Raw genomic sequence first — 12157 nt, 5'->3', positions numbered from 1 at the left:
GGAGGGTTGAAGGGTAAATCATTAACGCAACTTAATTTTGCAGTCATATATCCGTTAACCTGAAAGTTTTCTGCTGCGATTTGAGGAAGAAGAGTAACAGAGAAGATGAAGATTTTCATCCTGGTCTTTTCAGTTTGCTCATGTCTGACTGTGAGGGGTAAGAGCTGTTAGCTTTCAGTACTACTCTCTGAATGCTCAAAAGTTTTTCTGGAAAAATGAACAGTAATGTAATGTTGTAATAAAGAGCCTTGTGTGTAAATATAACACTCACTGGACAATTTAATAATCTGTTGTGCTCATGTCATTACCTAAAATCAGCCAGTGTCAGTTACAGGTTGTATAAGGATAAGGTTGTATGCAAAATGTGTTAAGTTATTGGGGGCTGTGGAAGGCTCAGTGGCTAAAGCGTTGAGAAAAAGTTTTGTGAATGACACAAATATCAACTCCCCAGACCTTTATGTGAAAAATATAAAAACAGGCTGCCATCAGAGTGTAAACTGGTGCAAACACTACAGGACAAGACAAACAAGACAGACAAGACAGTGCAGGACAAAAAATATAAGGGTCCTAACCCTAACCCTAACCCTAAAGCAGTAGACTTTGTGAAAATTACTGTGTTATTATCAAAACCTTTGAGTGTTGGACTACAGACAGAAAGGTTGTGTGTTTAAAACTCAGTTACATCAAGCTGCCGCTGCTGGGCCCCTGAGTTGAGGCCCTTAACCCTCAATTACTCAGGTGTATAAAATGAGCTAAAAACATATGTCACTCTGGATAAGGGCGTCTGCCAAATGCCCTAAATGTAATGTAACACCAACACCAAAAATAACTCCATCCAAAAGAACAACCTTCACCCTCATTGTCAATATCATCAAACTTTATAATCAGGATTCTTGCTGCTTTCCTCCTTAAAAAAAAAGAAATATAATAATTTTATGGTGATAAATAAAATAAATATACTGTATGATCCAATAAATATTCTTTTGTTTGTTGTTCTAGGCATAAAATCATGTCTTTCCCCAAGTGTGCCAAACGCCGAGCCTACAAATGATTTACAGCTCTTCTATATTTCCGGAGAAACTGTTAGATTTGAATGCAACAGCGGCTATGGGTTTGAAGGAACACGTTATGCAGTTTGTGATAATGGAAAGTGGAGGCTACCAGTGTGTAAAAGTAAGTGTCCTCACTGAAAACATACAGTAACACTTATTACTAAGCAGCACAATCACTCACTCATCTTCTACCGCTTATCTGAACTACCTCGGGTCACGGGGAGCCTGTGCCTATCTCAGGCATCATCGGGCATCAAAGCAGGATACAAACTGGACGGAGTACCAACCCATCGCAGGGCACACACACACACACACACACACACACACTCTCATTCACTCACGCAATCACACACTACGGACAATTTTCCAGAGATGCCAATCAACCTACCATGCATGTCTTTGGACCGGGGGAGGAAACCGGAGTACCCGGAGGAAACCCCAGAGGCACGGGGAGAACATGCAAACTCCACACACACAAGGCGGAGGCGGGAATCGAACCCCCAACCCTGGAGGTGTGAGGTGAATGTAACCACTAAGCCACCGTGCCCCCCGCAGCGCAATCAACTATATGATTAAATCTACTGTCAGGTGATGTGAATAAGGTTTATCGTCTTGCTATACTGACAGCTGTCACGGGGTATTAGGCAGCCAGTGAATAGTCAGTTCCCAAAGTCGACAGGTTGGAAACATAGAAAAACAAGCAAGTGTAATTATCGGAGCGAGTCAAAGCATCTCCAAAACAGCAGGTGTTGTGCAGTGCTCCCAGTATGCAGTACTGTGCTCTAAGGAAGGAGAAGCAGTGACCCAGTGACAGGCTCATGGCTGCCCGTATGTTCCAAAGAGCTACTGTAGCACTATTTCATGATAAAGTTCCTGCTAGTTTTGCTAGAAAGGTACCAGAGCACACAGGGCATCGCAGCTTGCTGCGAGTGACCATGCTGAATCCATATACTACCTACCTAAGCTCTGCTGTATTCAGCGTAAAGGTGTTTCAATTACCTCAAATTCTCTAAAACAATTCAAATGGTATCTGTGGGATGTGCTGGAGAGAGAGTAATACATGCATCATAGTAGAGTTGTGGCCAAAGTTGGGGGGGAAGTCGTGGCCTAATGGTTAGAGAGTCTGACTCCTAACCCTAAGGTTGTGGGTTCGAGTCTCGGGCCGGCAATACCACGACTGAGGTGCCCTTGAACAAGGCACCGAACCCCCCACAACTGCTCCCCGGGCGCCACAGCATAAATGGCTGCCCACTGCTCCGGGTGTGTGTTCACGGTGTGTGTGTGTTCAATACTGTGTGTGTGGACTTTGGATGGGTTAAACGCAGAGAACGAATTCTGAGTATGGGTCACTGTACTTAGCTGTATGTCACGTCACTTACAAATGTTTTGTGAATGACACAAATATCAACTCCCCAGACCTTAATCCTATTGAGAACATGGGTTTACAAAAAAATACCCTACAAATTCTGACATACGCCAAGCATTGCTTATGTAAAAACGGGCTGCCATCAGTCAGGATGTGGCCCAGAACTTGATTGACAGCATCTCAGGGCGAATTGCAGAGGTCTTGAAAAGGAAGGGTCAACGCTGCAAACTCTTTGTGTAAACTTAATGTAAACGTCAATAAAAGCCTTTGAGACTTATATGCTTGTAATTATACTTCTGTATACCACAGTAACATCTGACAAAAGATCTAAAAACACTGAAGCAGCAGACTTTGTGAAAATTAAAGGGTGTCATTCTCAAAAAATAAAATATTCCTTTCCTCCTTGTTTCTGGCTTTAGACGCATCATGTACCGCTCCACACGTGGCAAACGCCAAACCTGAAAAGAAGTTAGAATCATCCTATGCAAGTGGACACACTGTTAGATTTGTATGTGACAGGAACTATGAGTTTGAAGAAACATCTTATGCAGTTTGTGATGATGGAACATGGTGGCTGCCAGTGTGCAAAGGTAAGGTGTACAAATTATTAATATTCCTGATCAGACAAGACATAGGTGGGGTGGTGCTGGTTTAGTTTAGGTGCTAGTTAGTAATCTCACTCACTCACTCATTCATTTTCTACCGCTTATCCGAACTACCTCGGGTCACGGGGAGCCTGTGCCTATCTCAGGCGTCATCGGGTATCAAGGCAGGATACACCCTGGACGGAGTGACAACCCATCGCAGGGCTCAGTTGATGATTTAATGAGTTCACTGTAACAGTTTACCGATTAGCCAAATCTAATCGCCTGGATTATCATGATTATCGTTTGTGCAACGGAATCAGCATTTTATTATTAACGTTAAGTCTAAAGTGTTCAAGCATCAGACTGTAATAAGAACTGTTTTTTTTTTCACCCACCAGAAAAAATAACGTGTCCTAAACCACCACGAGTGCAACATACAGAAGCTGAGGAGTTAAAAAACTCCTATGACATTGGAGAGACGATTCGGTTTAGGTGCCGCCCCAGCTACGAGTTCATAAGCAGTGATATTGCAGAGTGTGTAGACGGATCCTGGAGGCTGCCAGTGTGTCGACGTAAGTGTCCTCATTTTATTACTGAACAACACTGTGATTATCTATTAAAGACAAGATTATTGCACTGGAAAAGCTTCACATGTGATTTCCCATCAATTTGAGCTGGTTGTGTTTTTATTGTGTTTTAAATGGAGGACATGTGGATTTAACTAACAGAAAAAAGAAAACAAAAAGCAACAATAGAATGTTTTTTACTCTCTGGTTAGTAAAATGTTCAGAGGTAAATGACTCTGTGTGTGTAGACATGTAAGTAAACACATTCTAAATTAAAACCATGTATAAATGCTCTGTTTTTAGCTCGACGTGTATCGTGGTGTAACCAACCACGTGTCCAAAACGGCCATCATGCAGGCCGTTTAGCATCGAGCTATGCTACAGGAAGCTGGGTAAAGTTTGTATGTGACGACGGCTATGAGTTTGAAGGAACACATTATGCACAGTGTGATAAGGGACAATGGACGCTGCCTGTGTGTAAACGTAAGTGTCCTCATTACAAACCTGACTCTTTTATAAACATAGAGATGTTCAAGATGAAATCTTTATTTCACAGTAAAACCTTAGACACGTGATTAAATAGTTGCCTGGGAGACGTTTCAGTAGCTCTGCTTTTCTTCACCATTACCAGTGAATCTTAATCTTATTGATTAAATCCTCATTATCTGTGAGTGTTAAGTGTGTTCATGCCACAGCTCACTGGAGAGTGTAAAAACAAAACAAACCAAACAGGAAACTAGATTTTTAAAGATCGTCATGAGAAACTTTGACGTTGGTTCGACGAAGTGAGTAGATTACACAGAATACACATAACGCAGTCTTCCTCCTTGTGCCGAACATTTTGATACCTCGTGTATTTTGCAGTAATTTTCTGATACCAATTAAAGGTGGGGTGTACAATGTTTGAAATCACCAAAAAGAACACGCCCCTAACCCAAATGGTCCCACCCCTGTATTGATAGCTCCACCCACACATACATACGTAACCCAGGCAACTAATGGACAGAAATGTGTCTTTATCTTAGCTGAAGGGAAGAACAATACGATTGTAGATAAAAAAACAAGCAAAAATGACACACAAGCATAATCATGTAAAGGACAAAGACATATATTAGTTCTGTGTAACAAAGCAAAACCAACGTTACTCACCTATCGAGAAGGAAAAAAGCGCCTCGGCGTCCCATCGCAGGCCTTCCTGCTCCTTCAGTTCTCTCCAGCGCTGGAAAGCTGATCCTATATTAACACGTCCTACTTCTCGCCTTATCGTAAGCCTTTTATCGCTTTTCGTTTTTATCCTCCATGTCAATGTTTCAATCGCTTTCTGCTAATGTCACTCATGACAAGACACGCCCCTTTCTGCTCATCCTGGTCACCCTTTCTGTTCACCCCACCTTTAATATTGAATAAATACATAGATAGATTGAAAGCTTGACAGTCCAAAAAAACCTTTTGAATGGAATTCTGTAGGATTTTATCAGATTTGAGCTTCCATACCGGAAAAAAACAGAATCCGGATTGCTTATAAAAGTAATAGCTGCTTAAGTCAGTCCAGGATGAACAACATGGCCAAGTTTGGTGCATGTAGCTTAAAAGCTCTAGGAGAAGCATTTAAAATGAATTGTCTACGGGTTCACTGGATAATTAAGGGTTCTAATCCAGCTAAAATGGTTCCATATAGAGTCTTTCTGTAGTAATATACTGCACAGAACCTTTAAGGGTTCCCTTAACTGAAGAACATGGAGGTCAGCTGTATCCAGTGAGTAAACATCTGAAACTGTGCTGCTGGGTCTAAAGTTATACTGATGAACTCTTTCAGAAGCAGTGACCGGCGGCCATGCTGTTTCTGACAAAAAAGATCCGTCTTTATCCGGTAACAATGACCACAGGTTCTATCAGAGTTTTCTCTCATTATACGTTACTATTATTCCTTTAATCTCACAAAGTGTCTCTGATTTCAGGCCTTGATTGTGGAACTCGACCCCTTATTGAAAATGGAGACGTCATAGAGCAACAAGGTGGAAATAAATTACTTGTTCAGTGTAAGTTCTTATATAAAAGAGTGGGACCTGAACAGATAACATGTGATTCTGGAGTGTGGACGCAGCTCCCAGTGTGTAAACGTGAGTATTAATTATGCACTTTATACAAATAACACCAGAATTCTGCAGCATTTCTAAATGGTTCATTGTGGTTCTCCATTTTCACAGCGCCATGTAAACTGGACAGGACGCGCTTTAATTCTCAATATCATCCTGACGTATATCTGCAGGAGGGTGAAACGAAGACTTTTTACTGTCCTATAGGATACTACAGTTATTCTATAACCATCCAGTGCACTAATGGACAAGCCGTCTATAGTGATTGTAAGTGTATCCTGTGTTTTCTAGACAAAAATAACTCACTTTATTTAGTTACACATGTGTTTATACTTTATTTCTGCACCGTTATTATCAAAATGTATAAAACCTCATTGTCTGCTGTAATGGGAATATAATCGTTTATGATGACAATGATGATCTCTAGGAATCTGTAGCTGCTCTCATACAAAATGTTTCGACACCCTCGGACCAATCGGCATCCAGAATTTATATTAGAACCCGTGCTGGTTGTTGTTATGCTCCACAAGGCTCACAGGGTTTATTTGATCAGCTGATTATGGTTGAACATGTGGGGGATTTAACTGAGACGATCTCTGATGGCTGTTTCTTTTGTTTACAGGTCACTAGAGCTGGGTAAGTTCATAAACACCTATTTTCATTATGGCTAAAATCTAAATGCTTTTAATACAGAATAGTAAGTGTATCAGTAGAGCAGGACTGTCTGTGCTGTCAGTGTTAATACTGATGCTCACTCAGATATATTGTGTTTCGACAGCGATCTGTATCGACGGCTCGATCGGACAAACCGACACCCGCAAAGCTGAAAATATGCTAAGAAGGAAAAGTCTTCCAGAGACTTAACTTAACTACAGTGAAACGACAAAATAAGGAAAATGTAATAAAAAATAAATAAATAACATGGCTCATCTGTGAAGATGGTGGATTGTTACATGAAAAAAGAACATCAGATCTGCTAAATCAATAAATCTTATGTTTAGGGATATTTCTGCCTCGTTGTTTGCTTTCCGTTAAAAACTCTGGACGGTGTAATGTAACGTAGCACTTAAAGAGACGGACTGGACACGACTGAATGCTGTATGAACTGCTCTGTGTGATCAATTGATTTTTAGTGAATGATTAAAAGGCTGAACTTTGATTACAACGTTTTCGGAGCGAGGACACGAGTTTCCAAATCATATACTGCTCTTTATATTGCGATTTTCGATGGCTTGAGGTTTTTTAGTTTTAATACAAATCCAAACTGAAATCGCATCCATCACCGTAGCTACGGTGAAGCATGGTGGCTGCAGCATCACACTTTGGGGATGCGTCTCGTCGTCTTTTAATTCTGCCCAAATTCAAATTAAACCTTAGGTTTACTGAACATTCGTTCCCTCACCAGCCTGTTTTCCCCCCTCACATTAAATAAAATTAAAAAAACAATCCAGAGAAACCAAAAGATTTTCAGCTGCATTATGGAAAATTAATGGACGTCTTCTGACCAATCGGAATTCAGAATTGAACGGCGAAGTGTTGTACAGTTGTATAAGTTGTGCGAGGACAAAAAGGATCTATAAATCATTCAATATGAGCAGAAAAAACCCTGCAGGAAAATAAGTAAATAAATAAATAAAGTTTGCCTTTTCTTTACTTTGGCACGTCAGAGTTTGGAGTTACGAAATCTGCATTGATGAAATGCTGCACTAGAGTCGTGGTTTCTGGTAAAGGGAGGCAGAAAAATAAATGATTAACGTCGCTAATAAATAAAGCGATCTGAAGGTTTTACGCTGTGGTCTGAGGTGAAGAACTACAGAGAAGATGAGGATTATTATTATCCTGGCTTTATCTATTTGGTCATGTCAGGCGGCGAAGGGTAAGAAAACCAAACAAAGTTATATTTCTGTTCAAACGGTCATAAAACTAGCTCATCATGTTTATATACATCAAGATGTTTAAAGATTTTATATATATGTACATGAACAACCTCATTTCCTTCTTACTCAAGTCCCGTGTGTGTGTGTGTGTGTGTGTGTGTGTGTTACAGGTACATGGTGAAGCACAAGTCACATCTGCGCTTCTGAATCTGCTTTATCATCATCTACATGCGCAACATGTGTGGATTCATCTTGATGCAGCCAGCAGCACTTTGTCAGGCATTCAACAGCAGATGTGTGTGTGTGTGGGTGTGAGAGAGAGCGTGAGAGAGTAGAAGTAGAAGTAAAGTGACTCCGCAAAGCTGTAAACTGTAAGCTCTTTGATGAGGATGAACGATGAAAGTGTTTTAGATCGTTCTATTATCCAGACCTTAATAATAAGACACTTAAAGGTGCGGTGCACGATGTTTGAAAGCCAATGTTGACATTTGAAATCACCAAAACAAACACGCCCCTAACCCAAATGGGTGTCACCCCTGTTTTAGCTCCGCCCCACACATACATACGTAACCCAGGCAACTATTACGGCGGAACCTGTTGGGGTGGCTGGCCGAGGGGATATTTTTATCGATAAATGAACACAATGAGTAATACTATGGTAATACAGATGTGTTTTTGTAGTACTGTGTGTTGTACCGTGAAAGGTTTAGCTCCGTTTCACGCCGAAGACGACGTTCGACACCTAGAACCCGAGGCAGAGGTAACGGCAGGTATCCGCCATGTCAGTGTATCAATCGCTTTCTGCTAATGTCAGACACGTGCACTGAACACTCTCTCCGCCGCATATTGACAAGACACGCCCCTTTCTGCTCATTGGCTACACGTTTGTTTTGTTATTCGGCTCGACTCAGTTTTCTGAAGCATTTTTCACACATCGTGCACCCCGACTTTAAGTGGACTTTCACAGATTGTAACTGAATTTTCCTGCACTAGGTGGCAATATAGGGCAACAATTTCAGGGCTGTAAAACTTCGCTACCTACCAAATCTGTCAAGTGTGTATTGGCCTGTTGCCTAAAACTGTCAACACTTGATTTCTCTATCAGTCTATAGTCTGCGTTCACTTGATTTCTGGAGAATGATTAAAAGATTGAACTTTGATGTTACAAAAAAAGACATTTTTTTCGTTAATGTTTACATTTGAATGAGAAAACAATAAGTGAAGAGAGGGGAAAAAAACATTGTCTGCTGTAATAATAATAATAATAATACATTTTATTTAAAGGCGCCTTTCTGAACACTCAAGGTCACCGTACAAAAAACAACAAAGACAATCAAAATCGAATAGCTACATTGCGATACAAATTAGACCAGCAGTACAAATTATGGTGTAGAATAAGCTAAACTGAACAGATGAGTTTTAAGCTGAGATTTGAATAATGAAAGGGAAACAATATTACGGAGTTCAGATGGAAGTGAGTTCCAGAGCTGAGGTGCAGAGTAACTGAAAGCTCTATTCCCCATAGTTACAAGACGGACAGAGGGAACAATGAAATGAGTGGAAGAAGAAGATCTAAGAGTGCGAGTTAATGTTGGAGTATGAAGAAGATCAAGAAGATATGAAGGTGCAAGATTGTGGATAGCTTTAAATGTTAGAAGAAGAATTTTATACTTAATACGAAAAATAATGGGAAGCCAGTGAAGCTGTTCCAGAACAGGTGTAATATGATGGATAGAGGAAGTACGAGTGATAATGCGGGCAGAAGAATTTTGAACAAGTTGCAGCTTATGAAGGGTTTTGTGAGGAAGCCCAATAAGAAGGGAATTACAGTAGTCAAGCCGGGAGGTTACTAGACTGTGAACAAGAGTGGTGGTTGATTGGATCGTGAGAAAGGAGCGAAGCCTATTGATATTTCGAAGGTGAAAGTATGCAGCCCGAGTAACATTATTTACATGAGAGGTGAAAGAAAGGGTACTATCAAAGATGACACCAAGACTCTTAACCTGAGATGAGGGAGCTATGAGAGATTCATCAATGGAAATAAGAAAATTTGAGAATTTGTTAAGCACAGATTTTGTGCCTATAATGAGAAATTCTGTTTTCTTACTATTTAGTTTAAGAAAATTTGCTGAAAACCATGATTTTATGTCAATGAGACAATCAGTAAGAGCAGATGGAGGGAGTTTGGAATGTGGTTTTGTGGAAAGGTAGAGCTGGGTGTCATCGGCATAGCAATGAAACTTGACCTGATGCTTATGAAAAATATGTCCAAGGGGTAAAAGGTAAGTAATAAATAGCAAAGGGCCCAGGACAGAGCCCTGGGGTACACCAGAGGTAACGGAAACTGTCGAAGAGGTGAATGATTTTAGTTGAACGAACTGTGTGCGATCAGAGAGATATGAATGAAACCATTTCAGAGGTGTGTTGGTGATGCCAATAGTGGAAAGCCTGTCTAAAAGAATATTGTGGGAAATTGTATCAAAAGCTGCACTCAGATCAAGGAGTAGGAGGATGGATAGTAAGCCAGAATCAGCTGCTATAAGCAAATCATTTGTAATTTTCAATAGAGCCGTTTCAGTGCTATGAAATGGGCGAAAACCAGATTGAAATTGTTCATATAGATTGTTGCCAGACAAATGAATATGAAGTTGAGCAGCAACAACTTTTTCCAAAATTTTAGAAATAAAAGGAAGATTAGAAATAGGACGAAAATTATTAAGGTTGTTGGTATCCAATCCTGGTTTCTTTAGAATTGGAGTTACAGCAGCTGTTTTGAAAAGAGAAGGAACAACTCCAGTGGTAAGGGAAGAATAAATAATACCCATGATAAAAGGGGACAGAGAGGAAGCAGTAGCCAAAACAAGGACAGTTGGTATAGGATCAAGAACACAAGTTGAAGATTTAGATTGATGAATAAGTTTTAAGATGTCATCAATTGAGGGTAGAATAAACTCAGAGAACAGTTGTGTAGGAACAGGTAAAACTGAGACACATGGAGTAGAAACAGGAGTGGCCATAAGTTGATGATGAATGTCTTCAATTTTTGAAGTAAAGAATGAAGCTAAAGTATTGCAAAAATCAGATGAATACAAATGAGAGGGAAGTGAATTAGGGGGTGTTGTAAAATTTTTCAATAAAGAAAAAAGAACCCTTGAATTCCCTTCATTAGAACCAATTAAGCCAGAATAGTATGTAGATTTAGCTTTGGCAATAGTTTCTTTATAGTAAGACATATGTTCTGAATACATTTCCTTGTGCACAGTAAGGCCAGTTTTTCTAAAAAGTCTCTCAAGCCGTCGTCCTTTTGCTTTTAATTGCCTGAGAAAAGGAGTGAACCAGGGTGCAGTAACAGCAAATGAAACAGTCCTAGTCTTAAGTGGGGCAAAAATATTAAGCAAATTATGGAGACTATCATTATAATGAGAGACCAAGTTATCTGGAGTGGAACAGCTGTCAGCCTTAGGAAGACTTGCAATGCTTAAAGACAAGCTGTCCAAATTAATGTCCTTGATTTTTCGAAATGATATCATGCGTACAGATTTCAATTTGAAAAGTGGAAGATTAACATTAAAAGACAGTAACAGATGATCAGTACATGGAAAAAAGTCTGCATTAAGGTTGTCTGGAGAGACACCTGAACAACAGGTTAAATCCAAAGTATGTCCTTTAGAATGCGTGGGAAAATTCACATGCTGCTGCAGTCCGAAGCTATCCAGACAAGATGTAAATTCTTTAGTAAGATTGTTGTGAACATCATCCATGTGAATATTGAAATCCCCCACAAGAATTATATTTGGTGAGAGTGTAGTTATTTGATTCAAAAAAGCAGCAAAGTCAGGGATAAAATCCTTGTTGAACTTTGGTGGTCGATATACAGTACTGATAATAGTTGGAGTAGATCCAGAGAGCTGACAAACAGCAGCCTCAAATGAGTGGGAGGCAGAAACATTCAAAGACATCAGTCTCCACTTCACACGGTAGATTATCGCCAGACCGCCTCCTCGACCAGAGTCACGTGGTTGAGAGATGTAAACAAACCCTGGCGGAATGGCGTCATTGAGTGCAATAAAGACATTTTGTTGCTGCCATGTTTCGGTTAAAAAGAGAAAATCAATCTTGCGATTTGCAAGGAGATCCTGCACAAGATGCCCCTTACTCGTAAGTGAGCGGATGTTAAGAAGACCGAAACTCACAGTGTTGTTGTTGCTTGGTCTGCAGTTAGCCGAGTTAGCCGGGTTTGCCAGCACACGCTGACCGGCGCGGCGACCGGCGTTCCTTCGTGGGCGTCGAACAGCTGACCATAGCGACTTTATTTCACTGGATTTATTATACCAGAAGTTCCGCCGAGAGCCACGATGAATGTATTTCCGTCTTGGCAGATATAAGATGTCCGGATGAGCAAGCAGTGCAGGAGGTGTTGAATCATACAAACACGGACGGAAACTCAAAAGTTCAGCAGCAGAGTATTGAAACAGTACTGCGGACTGTACAAGAGGTAGTACAGTCCAGGCAAGTACAAGCCATAGACAATAGATCCTCATTGTAGTCTACGCAGTGTATATGATGTTTAATAATTATTGTTATCCGGGAGAGCAGCGGCAGCCAAGACGCAC

The 12157-nt window shown here is 40.5% G+C and overlaps 1 protein-coding gene across 3 annotated transcripts; it reads left to right on the top strand.

Annotated features, from left to right (window-relative positions):
- LOC132848214 (coagulation factor XIII B chain-like) lies at nucleotides 1–6671 on the top strand. Of its 3 annotated transcripts, none has more exons than XR_009648716.1 (9): nucleotides 1–157; nucleotides 1000–1173; nucleotides 2838–3008; nucleotides 3404–3577; nucleotides 3875–4054; nucleotides 5391–5441; nucleotides 5530–5691; nucleotides 5779–6303; nucleotides 6446–6671. XR_009648716.1 is itself a non-coding variant. In XM_060873756.1 (9 exons), exons 1-9 carry the CDS (start codon nucleotides 106–108, stop codon nucleotides 6295–6297), a joined length of 1131 nt encoding a protein of 376 aa, XP_060729739.1. In that variant the 5' UTR covers nucleotides 1–105; the 3' UTR covers nucleotides 6298–6303. The 3 variants fall into 3 exon arrangements, 1 of the variants encoding a protein (XP_060729739.1); XR_009648715.1 differs by having other exon boundaries at nucleotides 5388–5441; XM_060873756.1 differs by lacking the exon at nucleotides 6446–6671 and having other exon boundaries at nucleotides 5388–5441; nucleotides 5779–5934; nucleotides 6290–6303.
- Nucleotides 6672–12157: the final 5486 nt, after the last annotated feature.

This window comes from Tachysurus vachellii, chromosome 7 (assembly GCF_030014155.1).
Source record: "Tachysurus vachellii isolate PV-2020 chromosome 7, HZAU_Pvac_v1, whole genome shotgun sequence".
In the NCBI taxonomy this organism is placed as follows: Eukaryota; Metazoa; Chordata; class Actinopteri; order Siluriformes; family Bagridae; genus Tachysurus; species Tachysurus vachellii.
This window is presented reverse-complemented; position numbering and strand designations above follow the sequence as displayed.